The sequence below is a fragment of the Lepisosteus oculatus genome, chromosome 22 (assembly GCF_040954835.1).
Source record: "Lepisosteus oculatus isolate fLepOcu1 chromosome 22, fLepOcu1.hap2, whole genome shotgun sequence".
NCBI lineage: Eukaryota > Metazoa > Chordata > Actinopteri > Semionotiformes > Lepisosteidae > Lepisosteus > Lepisosteus oculatus.
This window is the reverse complement of record NC_090717.1, coordinates 165,255-185,684: the sequence shown is the minus strand read 5'-3', so window position 1 is coordinate 185,684 and position 20,430 is coordinate 165,255. Positions and strand designations below refer to the sequence as shown.

Genomic DNA, 20,430 nt, shown 5'->3' with positions numbered 1-20,430 from the left:
GGGCACACTCCACTCCACTCCACTCCCACTCTCTTACTCCAGCAGGAGCTGTGGGCACACTCCACTCCACTCCACTCCCACTCTCTTACTCCAGCAGGAGCTGTGGGCACACTCCACTCCACTCCACTCCACTCCACTCCACTCTCTTACTCCAGCAGGAGCTGTGGGCACACTCCACTCCACTCCACTCCACTCCACTCCACTCCACTCTCTTACTCCAGCAGGAGCTGTGGGCACACTCCACTCCACTCCACTCCACTTCACTCTCTTACTCCAGCAGGAGCTGTGGGCACACTCCACTCCACTCCCACTCTCTTACTCCAGCAGGAGCTGTGGGCACACTCCACTCCACTCCACTCTCTTACTCCAGCAGGAGCTGTGGGCACACTCCACTCCACTCCACTCCCACTCTCTTACTCCAGCAGGAGCTGTGGGCACACTCCACTCCACTCCCACTCTCTTACTCCAGCAGGAGCTGTGGGCACACTCCACTCCACTCCACTCCACTCCCACTCTCTTACTCCAGCAGGAGCTGTGGGCACACTCCACTCCACTCCACTCCCACTCTCTTACTCCAGCAGGAGCTGTGGGCACACTCCACTCCACTCCACTCCACTCCCACTCTCTTACTCCAGCAGGAGCTGTGGGCACACTCCACTCCACTCCCACTCTCTTACTCCAGCAGGAGCTGTGGGCACACTCCACTCCACTCCACTCCACTCCCACTCTCTTACTCCAGCAGGAGCTGTGGGCACACTCCACTCCACTCCACTCCACTCCACTCCACTCTCTTACTCCAGCAGGAGCTGTGGGCACACTCCACTCCACTCCACTCCACTCCCACTCTCTTACTCCAGCAGGAGCTGTGGGCACACTCCACTCCACTCCCACTCTCTTACTCCAGCAGGAGCTGTGGGCACACTCCACTCCACTCCACTCCACTCCCACTCTCTTACTCCAGCAGGAGCTGTGGGCACACTCCACTCCACTCCACTCCACTCCACTCCCACTCTCTTACTCCAGCAGGAGCTGTGGGCACACTCCACTCCACTCCACTCCACTCCCACTCTCTTACTCCAGCAGGAGCTGTGGGCACACTCCACTCCACTCCACTCCACTCCACTCCACTCTCTTACTCCAGCAGGAGCTGTGGGCACACTCCACTCCCACTCTCTTACTCCAGCAGGAGCTGTGGGCACACTCCACTCCACTCCACTCCACTCCACTCTCTTACTCCAGCAGGAGCTGTGGGCACACTCCACTCCACTCCACTCCACTCCACTCTCTAACTCCAGCAGGAGCTGTGGGCACACTCCACTCCACTCCACTCCACTCCCACTCTCTTACTCCAGCAGGAGCTGTGGGCACACTCCACTCCACTCCACTCCACTCCACTCTCTAACTCCAGCAGGAGCTGTGGGCACACTCCACTCCACTCCACTCCACTCCACTCCACTCCACTCCACTCCACTCCACTCCCACTCTCTTACTCCAGCAGGAGCTGTGGGCACACTCCACTCCACTCCACTCTCTTACTCCAGCAGGACCTGTGGGCACACTCCACTCCACTCTCTTACTCCAGCAGGAGCTGTGGGCACACTCCACTCCACTCCACTCTCTTACTCCAGCAGGAGCTGTGGGCACACTCCACTCCACTCCACTCCACTCCCACTCTCTTACTCCAGCAGGAGCTGTGGGCACACTCCACTCCACTCCACTCTCTTACTCCAGCAGGAGCTGTGGGCACACTCCACTCCACTCCACTCCCACTCTCTTACTCCAGCAGGAGCTGTGGGCACACTCCACTCCACTCCACTTCACTCTCTTACTCCAGCAGGAGCTGTGGGCACACTCCACTCCACTCCCACTCGTGCTGCTCTGACTCACTGCCTGTTATTCCTTCCTCTTCCTCCTGGATGCTGGGGGCAGTTCTCGCTCCCCGTTTGCTCCTCTGACCTGCTCCCAGGCTCTGGGGTTTGAGGGCACCTTCACAGTGAAAGTGTGGCCCCTTGCGCTGCCCTCAAGTGCCCCACAGTGGAGAGGGGACCCTGCTGGCCAGCGGGGCTGCAAAGGATGAGTTCGGTCAGATGACTGTCGCTGAGAGCTCAGCCCTCACGTGGCAGCCAGCTGGGGAATGCTAACTGGAAGACAGGAAGTGTCAGATTACAACAACAACGCACAGCTGGCAAAGACCACTGCAACGTATTCTACAGGAAGTGCCTGAAAAACATCAGCTGTATTTCTGAAGTCTGTGCTGTACACTCCTGTGTCTCTGAGGTCAAGCCGACTGCTGTCCGGTCTGTGTTGTACAGTCTTGTGTCTCTGAGGTCAGGCCGACTGCTGTCCGGTCTGTGCTGTACACTCCTGTGTCTCTGAGGTCAGGCCGACTGCTGTCCGGTCTGTGTTGTACAGACTTGTGTCTCTGAGGTCAGGCCGACTGCTGTCCGGTCTGTGCTGTACACTCCTGTGTCTCTGAGGTCAGGCCGACTGCTGTCCGGTCTGTGCTGTACAGTCTTGTGTCTCTGAGGTCAGGCCGACTGCTGTCCGGTCTGTGCTGTACAGTCTTGTGTCTCTGAGGTCAGGCCGACTGCTGTCCAGTCTGTGCTGTACACTCCTGTGTCTCTGAGGTCAGGCCGACTGCTGTCCAGTCTGTGCTGTACACTCCTGTGTCTCTGAGGTCAGGCCGACTGCTGTCCAGTCTGTGCTGTACACTCCTGTGTCTCTGAGGTCAGGCCGACTGGTGCCCTGCAGTATGAGAGGCAGAGATCGAGTGGCTGAGCAGATTGCAGACAGGGAGAAAGTGTACATTTTGCAATGCAAAGGTGTGTGATGCATTAACTCTCTGCAGTGCTCCAGGCGCGCAGTGGGGGGTGGGTGAGAGAGAAGGGCAGTGTGGCAGCCCTGTCAGCTCTGTCAGGCAGTAACATCTTGTGGAGCTGAGTGGGTTTGAACTGACCACTTCCTGCTCCCTCACTCACTCGCTGGCGTTTGGCAGCATAATCCTGACTGGGCATCCTGCCCAGTGACAGCTACACTCACAGGATTTCACCGGCTGTAATCCCTGGATTGTGGGTGTATTAATGCAGAATCTGCTGTGTGTTTCAGTGTAATCCAAGAGAGTTAACTCTCCTCTTCATCCCTATGTCCCTGCGCACCCCCACCCCGGAGATCGGGGGCGGGTATGGCACACGTAGAAGATTACACCCCCCCCCTGTGAAGGTGAGACAGGTCCAGAGCAGGAGAGAGGGGTCAAGCGCTGTCCCTGCGCAGGAGAGAGGGGTCCACAGGCAGTCTGTGCAACAGAACAGGATCTCATCCACCAGCAGGTTCCAGGGGACAGCAGTCCCAGCAACATGGGCACAGGGCCCCCATTTCAGGAATGGGGCGATTCGCTGGCCAGTTGGATATGTGTGGGAGACCCTGAGGTGTTCAGACTGAACCCCATTCCTGCAAGGGGGGATTAACGTTCGTGAGACACAGGCCAGCGCTTCCTGTCGGCTGGCAGCAGCGTCACTGTGAAGTTTCTGTTAAACTCTGTTGCTGGGAGAAAGTTATCAAGTGCATCGTTCCCTACGCTTCAATACTGAGAGCTGATAAAAAACAATTTCTTGCTGTCTTGCATTAATTCGATGACGCCAGGTCTTGTCTCCACTTTGCCGGTCTTGATGGGTATCTGCACCCCTCACTGCCAACCTGTCTCACTGGCATCTCTCTCGCTCACAGGTGACGCTTCCTTCCTGTTTCCTGTGATGACATCACTGCGGTGTTGACTGCCAGGCAGGTAGGTGATTATGGGATGTTAGGTGTGACACCATTGATGCTGACACTGCTGTTACTGACATCACTGACATTGCCAATATTATTGAGGACGTTACTGTCCCTGCTGGTGCTACATTTAGAGCTAAGAACAGGTGGCGGTTCTTTACATAAAGGGTGGTGGTAGTCTGGAACAAGCTGCCCAGCCATGTTGTTAAAACTGACACTTTGGCTTCTTTCAAGAACTGGGACTGCTTGGGATCCTCAGATAGGTTAGTTGCTATATATCAAACAGTCTAGATGGGATGAATGGCTCATCTTGATTTTGCCTGTCTCTGCTAGTATACCACTCTGTCTACTGTTGCCATTTTTACTGCTGTTGGTACAAATAGCACTGTTGCTACTCCCCACTCTCGCCCCTCTTTCCTTCTCTCTCTGCGATCTGCTGACTGCAGTCTGGGACTCGCGCAAGGCAGACTGTCTGCTGGATAATTTGGGATAATTTAGGAACTGCATGTGTAGCCGGCTTTGAGCACACTACAATGACAGGTTATCATGTGGCACCTGCCCAGCCTGTTGTTCTGAGCTACTGCAGTCAGGCACAGCTAGTGCTTGCGGTTGCAGCAGGGCCTGATGCAGAAGGGTGGTGTTTATTGCGGGCACCAGTGGGGGTGATGTTGTGGCTTAACTGGATAGTTCCACTGTCAACGTGTCTGGGGAATGAAGAAAACTAATTTTATGAGGCTACTGAGTGTTGTCCCTCTCCTCTCACACTCCCCATGAATTCACACACTGACACACTCCTGACTGGACTGGAGACACTGCTGTCCCTCTCCTCTCACACTCCCCATGAATTCACACACTGACACACTCCTGACTGGACTGGAGACACTGCTAGAGACACTGCTGTCCCTCTCCTCTCACACTCCCCCTGAATTCACACACTGACACACTCCTGACTGGACTGGAGACACTGCTAGAGACACTGCTGTCCCTCTCCTCTCACACTCCCCCTGAATTCACACACTGAGACACTCCTGACTGGACTGGAGACACTGCTAGAGACACTGCTGTCCCTCTCCTCTCACACTCCTCTGAATTCACACAAACTGAGACACTCCTGACTGGACTGGAGACACTGCTGTCCCTCTCCTCTCACACTCCCCCTGAATTCATACATTGAGACACTGCTAGAGACACTGCTGTCCCTCTCCTCTCACACTCCTCTGAATTCAAACATACTGAGACACTCCTGACTGGACTGGAGACACTGCTGTCCCTCTCCTCTCACACTCCCCCAAATTCACACACTGAGACACTCCTGACTGGACTGGAGACACTGCTAGAGACACTGCTGTCCCTCTCCTCTCACACTCCCCCTGAATTCACACACTGAGACACACCTGACTGGACTGGAGACACTGCTAGAGACACTGCTGTCCCTCTCCTCTCACACTCCCCCTGAATTCACACACTGAGACACTCCTGACTGGACTGGAGACACTGCTAGAGACACTGCTGTCCCTCTCCTCTCACACTCCCCCCGAATTCAAACACTGAGACACTCCTGACTGGACTGGAGACACTGCTAGAGACACTGCTGTCCCTCTCCTCTCACACTCCCCCTGAATTCATACATTTAGACACTCCTGACTGGACTGGAGACACTGCTAGAGACACTGCTGTCCCTCTCCTCTCACACTCCTCTGAATTCACACAAACTGAGACACTCCTGACTGGACTGGAGACACTGCTGTCCCTCTCCTCTCACACTCCCCCCGAATTCAAACACTGAGACACTCCTGACTGGACTGGAGACACTGCTAGAGACACTGCTGTCCCTCTCCTCTCACACTCCCCCTGAATTCACACACTGACACACTCCTGACTGGACTGGAGACACTGCTGTCCCTCTCCTCTCACACTCCCCCTGAATTCACACACTGAGACACTCCTGACTGGACTGGAGACACTGCTAGAGACACTGCTGTCCCTCTCCTCTCACACTCCCCCTGAATTCACACACTGAGACACTCCTGACTGGACTGGAGACACTGCTAGAGACACTGCTGTCCCTCTCCTCTCACACTCCACCTGAATTCACACACTGAGACACTCCTGACTGGACTGGAGACACTGCCAGAGACACTGCTGTCCCTCTCCTCTCACAGTCCCCCTGAATTCACACACTGACACACTCCTGACTGGACTGCTAGAGACACTGCTGTCCCTCCCTCTTTCTGCTGACTCAGAGACAGAGAGCAGGGACGTCACAGTAAGAACCTGTGGAGTAAAGTCCAGGGTGTGCCTGGTCTGTTCTCATTGTGTCAAGGAGGTTCCTGGGAGAGGAGAGCAGTGGAGGGACGAGTCAGATCAGTAGCTGTGAGTGAGAGCTGAGGGCAGAGTCCTGTAGTGGGGCAGCAAATCGAGATCGAGGGGAGAGGAGCCCCCTGCTCTGAGCTGCTTGGACTGGCGAGAGTGCCAAGCAACAAGCTCACTGTGGGGTGGGAAATGTTGGGAGGGGTAGGAGGGGTGCGTGCTCTGTGCAAGGCAGGGTGTGTGTGAGTCAGTCTCAGCGGTCTAATGAGCGGGGTGTGAAGAGCTGCATGTGTGTGTTCCCTCCCCTCCCCGCATGCATGTTTGTGTGTCTTATTCTCTCAGCTGCTCGGCAGCTTATCAACCTCAAATTCTCACCCAGACCCCCCTGCGGACCCATTGGTTTGTTCCAGACACCCTCAACTCTCTGTGTAAAGAAGCGCTTCTATCCTAGAGGCTTCTGCTCTTCATTCCACCTGTGACTTTACTTCATATTACCAGCACAGCGAGGAGTTATTGTCTTCACATGGGGCTTCATCAGGACGTCAGGGTGGTCAGGGAGGTCAGACTCCCAGTGCATGGCACTCTGCTCCGCTCCAGGTTTTGCTGTGAGCTATGATGCTCTTGTACAAGCTGCACTGGTGAAGCAGATATACAACGTGTGCATCTTAACTTCTCACCTCTCAGGCTCTCTAATGCAAATTTACCCCAAATAAGGTAAAATGAGAGAGCTCTGCAGCAGCTTGCAGTAAGAGCCGGAGTGGATCAGACCACTGTGCAGTGGGAGTGTGGTCGGGCTATGTGAGGCTCACCCAGGCTCGGCACCGTTGCTGGTCCAGAGTAGCGCCCAGCTGTGGAGAAAGGCTGCGAAAGACTGGAATCAGTGCAGCCTGTTGCAGGCGAGCCTGGAGAGGGAGGCCGGATCAGGATCAGGCTGCGTCGGGCCCGGTTCTTCCCCGGGGAGCTGGGCTGTCTGTGCTACAGATCTGTGGATATTTGGAGATGCTGACTTGGTTTCTCTCTATTTTCTTGCTCTCTGCAGTTGCAGGGCTGTTGATGCCCCTGGGGGCCCATGGCAGCTGAGGTGGGAATGAAGTCGGGGCCCCCCTCTCTGGGGGAGCGTGCGGGGGGGGATGGGAGACCAGGAGGGGGGGCAGCACGTGCGCACCTGAGCCCCCTCACCGACTCCAGCAATAAGGTCCCCCCTGAACCCACATCCAGATCCCAGGGGAGCCTCATTCTCCCAGCCGAGCCCGCCAAACCCCTCCCGGGCCCCAAACCCCGGCTCACCCCGAAACCTTTCACTGTGGATCGGCCCTCTGCCATCCGCCCCATCCTGGCCCCCAAACCGAGCGCCAAATCAGAGACCCGCCCTGCTCCGGCTAACACCTCAAAACCTAGCCTGGGCGGCGTGACGGGGCCCAGTGCCAAGCCCAGCCCCAACACCCCAAAGCCCATCTCCACCACTCCAAACGCCACCCCAGAAGTTCCCACTGGATCGCCATCCTTTAAACCGAGCCCCACCCCCAAGCCAGACCAGAGCCCTGGGAGCGCGGCACCCTGCACCCCGCCAGCGAGCGTCCAGCCCCAGACGGTGACGGTGATCGGGACTGCGGACACCCCCGGGGCTGGGCAGGGCCTTCGGGGGTGCCAGTCGGCAGAGTGGGCGGGGCGGACGAGGGCAGAGGCGGAGCCGGAGGAGGGGGGCAGGGCCAGACGGGCAGGAAGTAGCATCACCAGGGCCAAATCCATGGGCTTCCTGAACCGGGCTGAGTCCAGGGGCGCAGAGGACAGGCAGGAGGAGGGGCAGAACCGGGCCCCAGGCCCGGACACCCCCTCACAGCTCCGGTCCCGGGCCAAGCCCAGCAAGCCCAGGCCGGTTTCTGCCATGTACCCGTCCAGCTCGAATCAGCCTGACGCCTCCCCAACCAAGGACCCGGGGACGAGACCCTGGGTAGCGGCGCGCAGACCCCTGTCCTCTGACCTCACGGCGAAGTTTGAATCCATCGGGCTGTCTCTGCACAGCAAGGCCGGGAGAGCTGTGCACAGCAAGGAGAACAAGCCGGACAGCGCGAAGGAGGAAGAGGAGGAGGAGGAGGAGGAGGAGGAGGAGGAGGAGGAGGAGAATGCGCCGGCGCCGGCCAGGAGGAGAGAGAGGGTGCTGGAGAGAGGAGCTGAGGGGGTGAGCCCGAGGGACCTGGAGAGAGAGACTGCTGCTCCAGAGACCAAGCCCGTGCCTGAGGAAGCGGAGCCCGGCGAGGAGGGGAAGGAGGAGACACTGCCTCCTACAGGCGGAAGTATTAAACGGCGAATCAGCCAGTTGCTGGACTCCTCCTCCTCCCCCTCTTCTGGAGGTGGGGTCAACACTCAGGGGTCAGCCCCACCCCTTGCGGATGTGGAGCCGACTGTGGGGGTGAAGCAGCGAATCAAGGAGCTGACAGCTACAGATACGCCCCCCAGCAGGGCGGAGCCCCAGAGGAGATCCATCAAGCCCCGCCCACTGCCCGCGGACCTCACTAGACGGTATTGAAGTCTGTCTGGAGTGTGTGTGTGTGTGTCTCTCTAGATTGAGCTTGTGTGTGTCTCCTGAGTGCGTGTGGGGAGTGTCTGTGGGCTCAGCTCTGTCTCTGTGCCTCAGGTTTGCTCGGGAGAATCCGGCTCCCTCTGGGAATGAGGCGACGAGGAGCCGCTCGGAGAGCGACAGCGACGCCCACAGAAAGGTGAGTTCCGTGAAAATCTTCCTCGTGGCCAAAAATACTCCAGCCAGTCTTTGGGAAGGTATTTGTCTGAAGCGTAGCTCTGCAAGCACAGAGCAGCACTCTCGCCCTGCAGCATGTCCCTGTGCTGGCCGTGCTGCGCGGAGAGCCGGATCTGCGTGCGGAATGGGAGTGGAGCGCTCCGACACTCCGGCCCGCGCCTGCGGACTTGGCTGCGAGCACAAGGGAAGGACAGCAGCTCAAGCCTCTGATCTGCTCGCCAGTCTCTCCCCTCCCGCTTTTGTTCTCCTGACAAAGGCCTGCAGATCCTATTACTGCTCAGGCCTTGTCTGCTCACTTTGAGCCACTCTGCCCCGGTCGCTAACAATAAGGCTTTCAGAAAGACCTTTCTGCCTCTCCTTCTCTCCCCTCGCCGCCCCTCCTTCCCCAGGCCCTCGCTCTGTGCTCGGACGATCGCAGGCCCTCTCGCTCGCTCACTCTGTCCGCCTCTGTCTGCGCCCCACAGGTGGATGACCTGCCCCCCTCGCCCCTGGGGGACCCCGAGAGGGGATGGAAAGGAGAGGAGGGGACTGTGGCCGAGGGGGGTGCCCACGAGCCCTGCGCCCTCGCCGCCCCGCCCGCTGCCGCGACACCGCGGAGGAGGGAAGAAGAGGACGAGGAGAAGGTGACGGAAGGGCGGCGGGAGTCCGGCAATGGTGGGGCCCCGAGCCCGAATTGCCCCTCGTCCCCAGGCGTTCTGACCGTCCGCGCCTCCCTGTTCGATAACGTGGTGGAGAGGCACACCGTGGGCGAGGCGCGCCCGCTCGCCGAGGGAGGAAGAGGAGGAGAGCATGCCCAGCGGAGCCAGTCTGTCCGTTACGGAGTGCCGGCCCAGGATGGGGCACGGCAGAGGGGCATCCTGGCCACGGCTTCATTCCGGGAAACCCCCACCTTCTCCACGGCCGTGGTCCCGGGGCCGCTGGCGGCGCTGACGAAGGTGGAGCACGTGTATGACGCTGTCGGCGCCGTGGGGGAGAGGAGGGCGGTGAGCGAGGAGCTGCCCGCGGCCCAGCACGAAGACAGAGCCCTGACCCTGCGCTCGCGGAGGGCCAGCTCCGGAGAGCCCGCCACCCCGCCTGCGCAGGGCAGCAGGTGCCTCCGGGTGGGCGCCTTGCAGAAGTGGCGGACAGACGCCCCCCTGCAGGCGGGGGGTGTCCAGTCCTCTCCAGATTCCCCCGGAGCAGAGTGGCACAGCAGACGGGCACCAGGAGTCCCAGCAGAGCTGGAACAGAAGGAGGGGGAATTGGAGAAAGAGAGGGAAGGTGAGCTGGAGCGAGAGAGGCAGAGGCAGCTGGAGCAGGAGAGGCAGAGGCAGCTGGAGCAGGAGAGGCAGAGGCAGCTGGAGCAGGAGAGGCAGAGGCAGTTGGAGCAGGAGAGGCAGAGGCAGTTGGAGCAGGAGCGAGAGGGGCAGAGGCAGTTGGAGCAGGAGCGAGAGAGGCAGAGGCAGCTGGAGCAGGAGAGGCAGAGGCAGCTGGAGCAGGAGAGGCAGAGGCAGCTGGAGCAGGAGAGGCAGAGGCAGCTGGAGCAGGAGAGGCAGAGGCAGTTGGAGCAGGAGCGAGAGAGGCAGAGGCAGTTGGAACAGGAGTTAGAGAGGCAGAAGCAGTTGGAGATAGCACAGGAGAGGCAGAGGCAGCTGGAGTTGGAGCAAGAGAGGCAGAGGCAGCTGGAGTTGGAGCAAGAGAGGCAGAGACAGCTGGAGCAGGAGCGAGAGAGGTGGAGGCAGCTGGAGTTAGAGCAAGAGAGGCAGAAGCAGTTGGAGATAGCACAGGAGAGGCAGAGGCAATTGGAGCAGGAGCGAGAGAGGCAGAGGCAGCTGGAGTTAGAGCAAGAGAGGCAGAGGCAGCTGGAGCAGGAGAGGCGGAGGCAGCTGGAGTTAGAGCGAGAGAGGCAGAAGCAGTTGGAGATAGCACAGGAGAGGCAGAGGCAGCTGGAGTTAGAGCAAGAGAGGCAGTTGGAACAGGCTTTAGAGAGGCAGAGGCAGCTGGAGTTAGAGCGAGAGAGGCAGAAGCAGTTGGAGTTAGAGCAAGAGAGGCAGAGGCAGCTGGAGCAGGAGAGGCGGAGGCAGCTGGAGTTAGAGCGAGAGAGGCAGAAGCAGTTGGAGATAGCACAGGAGAGGCAGAGGCAGCTGGAGCAGGAGAGGCAGAGGCAGCTGGAGCAGGAGAGGCAGAAGCAGTTGGAACAAGAGATAGAGAGGCAGAGGCAGTTGGAGATAGCACAGGAGAGGCAGAGGCAGCTGGAGTTAGAGCAAGAGAGGCAGTTGGAACAGGCTTTAGAGAGGCAGAGGCAGCTGGAGTTAGAGCGAGAGAGGCAGAAGCAGTTGGAGATAGCACAGGAGAGGCAGAGGCAGCTGGAGCAGGAGAGGCAGAGGCAGTTGGAACAGGAGTTAGAGAGGCAGAGGCAGTTGGAGATAGCACAGGAGAGGCAGAGGCAGCTGGAGCAGGAGAGGCAGAGGCAGTTGGAACAGGAGTTAGAGAGGCAGAGGCAGTTGGAGATAGCACAGGAGAGGCAGAGGCAGCTGGAGCAGGAGAGGCAGAGGCAGCTGGAGTTAGAGCGAGAGAGGCAGAGGCAGTTGGAACAGGAGTTAGAGAGGCAGAAGCAGTTGGAGATAGCACAGGAGAGGCAGAGGCAGCTGGAGCAGGAGAGGCAGAGGCAGAGGCAGCTGGAGTTAGAGCGAGAGAGGCAGAGGGAGTTGGAATGGGAGAGGCAGAGACAGTTGGAATTAGAGTGGGAGAGGCAGAAGGAGTTACAGAAGGAGAGACAGGGCAATCCCACAATTACCACCACGATTGAGCAAGGAAAAAGAGGTGAAGGGGAGCCCCGAGCAATGTTCTTCGCCCTGACTGGCCAGACCAAGGATAGCCCTCCAGAGGTCCCGAAGAGCGTGACCAGTAGTGCAGGGATAGAGGTGCTCTACGATGATTTTTCTGTGAAGCAGCGTCAGTGGAGCATACCGAGGTTCTCCTTGCCCAGGAGCCCCTCTCTGGAGGCAGCCTTTGGAAAGGCCGAAGAGACAGTGCAGGACCAGGCGCACGCTCTGAGGCAACAGGAAGAGGAAGAGTCGGAGGGTCCTGGGCGGGCCATGCTCAAACCCAGTGTGCTGGACCTGAACTCCCCCACTATCGGAGAGCAGAAGGACAGGAGCCCCAGGTGGGAAACACCCGCCCCCAAAGCAGGGGAGTCATACAGGCTTCCGGTTTTGGACGTCGACTCCTTCCGGGGCAGCTCTGAAGGGGGACCCCAGCTCCTAGCTTCTAGCAGGAGAATCTGCAACCCTGAATCTCCCCGCCACCAGCCTATTCAGGAGGTCTTGCCTGTTGCTGATATTCAGAAACCAGGAGGGCACCAACACCAGGAAGAAGGCTCTCACAAACCTGGAACCTACTCGATGGATCTGGATCCTAAAACAGCCAAGCGACACATTTTGGGGGCCTCCAGCGCTCCCCAAGAAGCCCTGATCACTGAGAATCCCCCACAGCAGTCTGGCATCACAGAACCCATATCGTCTCCCTCACAGAAGGCATTCTGGGAGACTGGAGGGAAGGAGGGGTCAGGATCCAGAGGAAGAGGAGCAGAGGAGCTTCCCGACCACTGGGGCACTGCACCATGGCCTTCTGTACTGGATCAGAAACGGAACCAGAACTGGGCCCAGTTTCCAGAGCCTCTCTCTCAGAGTTCAGCAGCCTCAGTGCCTCAGGACTGGAAAAAGGGGGCAGATCAGAGAGGTTCCTCTCTCCTGCCCCCACTGCAACCCGAATCCCAGAGACAGGGGGACACTTTGGATTCCTGGAGTCTGCACCAGCGCCCCCTGGCCGGTGGTGAGCCCAGTGCCGAGCGCCACACACAGCCACACAGGAGGGTGAGTATTGAACTTCCATGAGCTTCAGTAGTGAGCACAGGCAGTTTCTGTATTGACTGCCGGGAGCTGCCTGCCTGTCTGATAACAAAGCGCTTCCCTCTGCTTCAGGATTCGGCGCGGGCGAAGCCGGGCAGCGTGTCATGGAAGCCAGCGCCTCCGGAGAGCCCCCTGGAGGGGCCCTTGGCGAGGGCGAGGAGCCGCAGCCGGCACACTGAGGTGAGTCACGGCTCCGCAGTGATGGCACAGCTCCTCTGCAGGAGGATCTCTCCGGCGGATTTCAAGTTTGTAAACTTATTTTGAGCAAATTGACATAAACCTTTTGGGATTACAGCCATATTATGCAAGCACTGCTCTCAGCTTCACCGCTGCGATCTGGACAAGCGCCCTGCAGCCAGTCCAGCCTGAAATGCGAGCGTGCCGGGTGTGGGCTGTCAGGAATGCCGTTCCCGTCTGCTGGAATCTGACCCGCCTCCTGGGTTTGAGCTGCTGCCATTACCCCTCTCCACCAGCAGGGGCAGTGTGGTGCCCAGCGACTACTCTAGGTGCAGTGAGGGTGTCAGTGGTGCGGCCGCTGTGCTGAGAGAGGGAGGAAGGGAGGAGTGGGAGTGCAGTAGGCCGGGTCAGGGAGGGGTTTGCGTGAGTAAAGCAGATGGTATTCAAGCCCGTCCTGCCTCTCTCTGACATGGCTTAGCAGGCAGGAGTACGGGCAAGAACCGACTGATTTAACAGCTCTGACCTGCTCTGAACACACGAGTTGCACAGCTCCAACAGTGTTTCCTGCTTGGCCCCAAGTCCTGGACAGGTTCTGCAGGAGTGTGAAATTCAAGTGCTCCTGCCCCTCCCCTGGCCTGTGTCCTCTGCCTGCAGCAGGATGTGTATCCAGCTCGGTACTCTGCCCCTTGCTATCTAACTCGGGGTGGCTTCTGCTGTACGGATGAGGGTACCCCCAGTCTGTGGGGGAGTAGCAATGCAGACACTGTCCTGAAAGACTGTTGCTCGCCTGTCGTCCATCTCTCCTGTGTTCCTCCGAAATCTTCCTCTGTATCGGGTGGGTGTGTAAGAAGTGAATTCTGGTTCGGTTCTTCCCGGTTCTGCAGTCTCCGGGCTTGTTAGTGCCAGCTGCAGCGGTTTGCAGAACCTGGGGATTTATTGTTTTTGAGTCTTTCCTGCCACCTTGTGGCCCTTCTATGGTATTACAGGCAGTCAGAAAATCTCCCCTGATTTCCCAGTGTTTGTGTTTCCTGTTCGCGGCAGCTGGTGATGTCTGTGCGTTTATCTTGAGTCTGCCTGCCATTCCTAACACAAAGTCAGAGTTTTGCTGGCGGGGTCACTGAAGCAGGGAATTGACAGGCGCCAGGCGGCCGTTCAGACATCATCGCGCTTGCTTGGTCGCCCAGCAGCTCCGCCAGTCTGACATGTCCAGTTGCTGCTTTAGGGAGTCCAAAGTTTAGGCCTCAACCACCTGGCTCAGAAGCCTGTTCCAGGCTCTCACAACTCTTTGTGTAAAGAGGTTTCCTGCTCTCTGTCACAAATGAGTCAATCTTGTTTTCTAATCGGTGTTTGAATGTAATTTGCCACGTGGCTGCCCAGTGCCCAGTCCAGGATGGGTCAGGTCTCTGGAACACTCCCGCCTCTCTTTCCCTTTGCCCCTCCCCCTGTTTTTGTACCGACTCGGGTCCGACAGGACAGGAAGTGTGGGCTAGGTGTCCTCGCCTGCACACCTGCCTCCTCCCTATATAGGGCTCTGCTTCACATGGGACTGGTGGTGGTCGGGGAATGGGGCCCCCAGTGCTGTTCCAGATGCAAAGATGTATTTATTCAACCCCCCCAAAACTAAAGCTGTCTCCAGACGCCCCTCCCTCACTCTCTGCGCAGAACCAGTCCTTCTGTGTGACTGTAATTGCAGAGTCAGATTGCGGTAGGAAGTTGGCAATCCAGCTCGGAGCAGATCGCCAGGGGAAGTTACGGTCGTGGTGATAACCCAGACCTGTCTGCCGGCAGGGAGGCACCAGTTTGAGAGCTGTCAACCCCCCCCTGCCCCACGTCCTCCCTCCCCCACTGCAGGATGCAAATTCAGCCCCAACAGCGCTTTATTGACGCGGCTGTATTACACAGTAGCCCCGTGGTCAGCTGGGACCCGTGCAAACACATCGGTTAAATTGCTCTGTCTTCCAAATCCACAGCAGGAGTCGGTGTGTGTGTGGTCTCAGCTCAGAGGAAGCCTGTGCGTGTTCAAGTCAGATCACTAAATTATACATGTCTGCGCTGCTCGCGCGTCAGAGGCGACCTCTCTCTTGCTCTGGGGGCTGGACTGTGTACTGAGGAAGCTGCGAGCTCGGAGGGAAGGCAGGAAAGTTTGGGACTTGTTTCGCTTGCGTCTGTGAGGAGAGATGGAGTATTATTACTGCCCTGGCTGTCTGAAATCCCTGCAGCTGCTGTGGGTGAGTGGAGAGATCAGTGTCCTGTCTGTGTGTCAAACAGCGAGAGAGGGGAGGGAGAGGAAGGCTTCATCCCTTCATGAGTCTTGATCTGGGCTCGGCTGTTGGCTCGGTGTTGATGTTGCGACAGTTCTGCGAGTCTCCGTGAGGGTTAGGGTGCCGGTCAGACAGCCAGAGAACATGTAGCAGCTCATTCCTACTCCTGTCTCTCTATTAAAACTCACTCACGTGCTTCAGACTTTACCTGAGAAATGGGGGAGGGGTCTGAGGAGAGAGAGAGGGTGAGGGAAGAAAGGGGGCAGTGGTGAGGGGTTGAAGTGTGAGGGAGAGAGAAAGGTGAGGGGTCAGGGGTGAAGGGTAAGGGAGAGAGAAAGGTGAGAGGTCAGGGATAATACAATGGGCAAACAAGGGCGCCACAGAAATTTTAAACTCCACAGCCCATTCATACTTGTGTGTTTTTAGATGCTGGGTATTGATTTCTGGTGTCACTTCGTTTGCGAGAAGCTGGCTGGGCTCAGGTGACGGGCAAGAGGAGCCTGTTAATCGGCATGTAGCTCATTGACCCCAGTATCGCGTCCGGCTGTTTCCTGACATGGTAACGTCTTCACCCATGTGGCTGGGCAGCTCGTCCCAGACTCCCACAGCAGGACTGCTGGCTGTCCAGTCTGGTGGAGATCAGGACAGAGCTGCAGACAGGAGCCAACTCGCACAGGGATCAGGATCCTCACTCTTCCAGCTCGGGGACGCCCGTGTGGGAGCAGCCGCCCGTGGCTCTGTGTCCTGAGTGGGAGCTGTAGGCCAGCCCGTGGCTCTGTGTCCTGAGTGGGAGCTGTAGGCCAGCCCTCGGCCCTGTGTCCTGAGTGGGAGCTGTAGGCCAGCCCTCGGCCCTGTGTCCTGAGTGGGAGCTGTAGGCCAGCCCTCGGCCCTGTGTCCTGAGTGGGAGCTGTAGGCCAGCCCTCGGCCCTGTGTCCTGAGTGGGAGCTGTAGGCCAGCCCGTGGCCCTGTGTCCTGAGTGGGAGCTGTAGGCCAGCCCGTGGCCCTGTGTCCTGAGTGGGAGCTGTAGGCCAGCCCGTGGCCCTGTGTCCTGAGTGGGAGCTGTAGGCCAGCCCGTGGCCCTGTGTCCTGAGTGGGAGCTGTAGGCCAGCCCTCGGCCCTGTGTCCTGAGTGGGAGCTGTAGGCCAGCCCTCGGCCCTGTGTCCTGAGTGGGAGCTGTAGGCCAGCCCTCGGCCCTGTGTCCTGAGTGGGAGCTGTAGGCCAGCCCGCGACTGTGTGTCCTGAGTGGGAGCTGTAGGCCAGCCCGTGGCCCTGTGTCCTGAGTGGGAGCTGTAGGCCAGCCCGCGACTGTGTGTCCTGAGTGGGAGCTGTAGGCCAGCCCGCGGCTCTGTGTCCTGAGTGGGAGCTGTAGGCCAGCCCGCGACTGTGTGTCCTGAGTGGGAGCTGTAGGCCAGCCCGCGACTGTGTGTCCTGAGTGGGAGCTGTAGGCCAGCCCGCGGCTCTGTGTCCTGAGTGGGAGCTGTAGGCCAGCCCGCGGCTCTGTGTCCTGAGTGGGAGCTGTAGGCCAGCCCGCCGCTCTGTGTCCTGAGTGGGAGCTGTAGGCCAGCCCGCGACTGTGTGTCCTGAGTGGGAGCTGTAGGCCAGCCCGCGACTGTGTGTCCTGAGTGGGAGCTGTAGGCCAGCCCGCGGCTCTGTGTCCTGGGTGGGAGCTGTAGGCCAGCCCGCGACTGTGTGTCTTGAGTGGGAGCTGTAGGCCAGCCCGCGACTGTGTGTCCTGAGTGGGAGCTGTAGGCCAGCCCGCGACTGTGTGTCCTGAGTGGGAGCTGTAGGCCAGCCCGCGACTGTGTGTCCTGAGTGGGAGCTGTAGGCCAGCCCGCGACTGTGTGTCCTGAGTGGGAGCTGTAGGCCAGCCCGAGGCTCTGTGTCCTGAGTGGGAGCTGTAGGCCAGCCTGTGGCCCTGTGTCCTGAGAGGGAGCTGGCAGCTACCCAGGTGGAAGAGTGAGGTGCTGACAGACAGAGCAGCACAGGTTGTGTTTCTTGTGTTGAACTAATTAGTGACCTCATTTCAGGCCTGGGGGGGGGGCACGGCTGGTCTGTGTGTGTGGAAGTGATACGCCTCTCTGAGCTCTGCCGGTCTTTTTTCGGCAGCCCTGCGGTCAAGCTGCTTCCTGCCTCTGCTGCAGCGACAGATCGAGACAACAGCTTGCACACACACACAGTGGTATGTGCCATAGCTGACCTTGTCTGTGTTGCGCAGGGCCTGATGCAGACGTGTGTGTGCAGGTTTGTGCACTGTCAGTCAGGATACTGTAAAACAGGAAGTCACAACTGCTTGTCTTAAATCTGCTGGACAGGTTTCCCTAGATTTTCTGTTGCTTGGCAACAGGAGGTAGGGAAGTCACCCAACTCCCACCTGCTCTTGGCTCTGCTTTTGTTGGCGCTGCTCCTGCTCTCAGAGTTGCTGTTGTTGCTTGTGCTGCTCTGTGTTGCTGCTGTTTCTGTTGTTGCTGGTGCTGCTGCTGTTGCCAGCCTGGTCTCTCTGCAGGCAGTTTGACCAGCAGGGGGCGTCAGGTGCTCTTGTGTGCACAGAGCCTCAAGCTGGGCCCCTGGAGCTCAATATGAGCTGTCGTGTGTGCAGGAGATACTCCGCTGTCCATGAGGAGTGTAGTGGAGCTGGTTGTACCTTGCTCTCGACCAGGTGTTTGGACGGGGCTCTAGCACTGACACCTCAAGGTGTGTACTGGGGTGTCAGTGTTTCTTAGCCTTCTCATGCTTTATTTGAGGGTTTCAGGATTTCAGGTCACTGGAGCTGTCTGCACCCTCACAGCAGGTCTGTTGAGCTGCACCTCTGCCTTTAGTATTAATCATGGTGATAATGAGCTGTTTCTGACAGTGGCAGGCGTCCTTCTGTGGCTGTTTACATGAACAGGGTCTTCATCAGTCTTTTCTAGTCTAGAGACCGTACATCAGCACAAGATCCTGCTGCTGGGTCTCTCTCTCCCCCTCTCACTCTTCCCCTCTCCCCCTCTCTCACTCTCCCTCTCACTCCCTCTCCTTGTCTCTATCAGTCTTTTGCACTCCCTTTCTCTCCCTCCCTCACTCTCTCCCCCCCCACTCTCTCTGCTCCTTCTGCTCTCACTCAGAAGAACTTGTGTGTTTCACTTGGGAAATGCTTGTAATTGTTTTATTCCTGAAAATGGGATTCAGGAGAATGCTGATCCAGAAAAATGAAGGGAGAGAAAGAGACCAGGAACAGATGACAAACGGAGAGAGATGAGCAGAGTAAAAACCCGACCTGCCTGCTTTGTGTTTTGTTTAACAAAGTGTGTGATGCAGTGCAGTGACCTCTGGCTGCAGCAGGGCCAGGCTGGCCTACAGGGATGTGTGTAACTGTGTGTGTAGGGAGGTGAACAGTGGAGTGCAGGGCAGTGGTGTGTCTGACACACACACAGGCACTCCCTCTCTGCTGTGTGACCCACATGCACACACACTAGAGCTCTCTCTCCCAGCTCTGAGGAGCTCTGAGGAAACAGCCCAGGACTGTAAGCACATAGGGCCTGACTGAGCTCCCCAATTCCTCCCTATCACCTGCCCCCTCCCCCCTCCCCCCCACCTCGCTGGAGGGTTGGTACAGTCACAGCTCGAGGACGGAGAGAGACAGATGCACCTCCAGGCTCTCTCTTCCTCTCTCCTGCTCTCCTCCCCCTCTCTCTATCTGCTGGCGCTCAGCTCTGATATCCCGCTCGAGCAGAAAGCAGGAACAATACAGGAATCCGCTCTCTCCTCTGCAGTGCGGAGGCCAGCGGCGCTCTCCTTCCTCTCCGAGCCTGTCTGCAGGAAGGGCAGGATTCCTGCCTGCTCCCGAGGCCGGCTCCTCCCCTCTGCCTCCCTCCCTCAGGACTGTAGCGCGGGGAGCAGCCGACGCAGCGCTCTCCGTACCTGCCTGTACCTGTGAGAGGGACAAACTTCTGCCGCTCCGTGCTCTAGTCCGGCTGCTCGGTTTTTTCCACAGAGCTGCTTTCTTTACCGTCTGGCACAACCTGCTGAATGGGATTCCTGCTTTGCTGTCGTTCTGCTCCCTCTCTCTCGGGCGCTGCGCAGGGGACTGGAGCCTGGGTCTGATCCAGAGGAGCTGTGCGTCCCCGTCTCTGGCGTGTTTAACTCGCACCAGGATGGATCTAGGGTGATTCTCCCTTGGATTTGCTTATGTATCCAGTAGGAAAACGCCCCTGGACTTATAAGGAATAACTATTTGGAGTGGAGCCTCAGTCATGGCGCTGTTCTGCGCTCTCGAACCCGGGACCCGCCCCACTGCGGGGACACTCTGCAGGCCTGTGCCAGGATCGCTTTGCGCTGCTCCGTTTCCCTGCTGCGTGGTAACGTGCCGGTCAGTGTCTGCTCCCTGAAGACCAGCGAACGGGCCAGGAGCAGTCCAGCCTTATTGAATGTATGCAGCTACTGGAAGCCTGAGCTCGTAGCCAGATACATTTTTGACATCTTCAGTGTATTTTTAGACACGCTTGCTGTTGACGTCTGATTGTTCCTGGGCTCTCAGCCGTCTGCTGCTGCTGCGGTTCGTGGCCGTTCCGGGCTGTGGGAGGTGAGGTGTTCAGTGATCTCTCTCTCGGGCTTGCTGGGTATTGCCCTCCCAGGCCTCCAGGATTCCGGCAGGACCAGAAGCAGTAATTAGCACCCTAGAAGGAAGGAAGGAAGGAAGGAAAGGGGAGAGAGCTGGGGAGCAGTGAGAACGAGAGGAATCTGTTACCTCAACTGCCTGGGTTTCTCATCCGTCACTGTGGACAGTGTTGAGTGCTAAGCCTTGCCCTGGTGCTGCGAGCTCTCTGTCAGGAGTGCTCCTGACATGACCAGCTGTGTAGGAGATCGCGGACAGAGACAGGAGCACAGCCCAGCTTAAGGAGGGAGACGGGGAGGGACAGATCCCAGGGACTGCTGCTGTTTCAAAAACCGTTCCAGCAGGATTCAGGAATCCTGGGAGGTGGTGTTAGGCTCTGGAGCGATCCCAGTACGGTTCTGAAGAGGCTCCCCGGTGAATTCCAGGAAAGCTCTCACTGAGGGGATCCGGGGTTTGCCTGAGCTGACGAGGTGCAGCTGTCTGCTGGCACCGATGGTCTGACCTGAGAGTTCTGCTGCTCTAAGCTGGGCCTTGGTGCTGCTGAAGACTCAACCGGACCTGACCCAGCCCGCTGCCGCCGGGCGCCATGGACTACCTGGGCGACAAGCTGGCGGTGGCACAGACACAGATGTCGCAGTGGGTGGGAACGGTCCGCCGCTCGCTGCACGGCGCCATCAGCCT

The 20,430-nt window shown here is 58.4% G+C and overlaps 1 protein-coding gene across 2 annotated transcripts in view; it reads left to right on the top strand.

Moving 5' to 3' along the window:
* LOC102697456 (uncharacterized) overlaps positions 1-20,430 on the top strand; it is a 32,614-nt gene that overhangs the window by 2,324 nt on the left and 9,860 nt on the right. Inside the window, exons 2-7 of one of the 2 annotated variants that reach the window (XM_069182292.1) lie at positions 3,724-3,781; positions 7,115-8,595; positions 8,711-8,792; positions 9,295-10,991; positions 11,052-12,684; positions 12,793-12,900. In XM_069182292.1, coding sequence (XP_069038393.1) covers positions 7,145-8,595; positions 8,711-8,792; positions 9,295-10,991; positions 11,052-12,684; positions 12,793-12,900 — 4,971 coding nt within the window. In that variant the 5' untranslated portion in view covers positions 3,724-3,781; positions 7,115-7,144. Of the gene's footprint in view, positions 1-3,723; positions 3,782-7,114; positions 8,596-8,710; positions 8,793-9,294; positions 12,685-12,792; positions 12,901-20,430 lie in introns of both variants that reach the window. The other variant, XM_069182291.1, reaches the window with a different exon arrangement.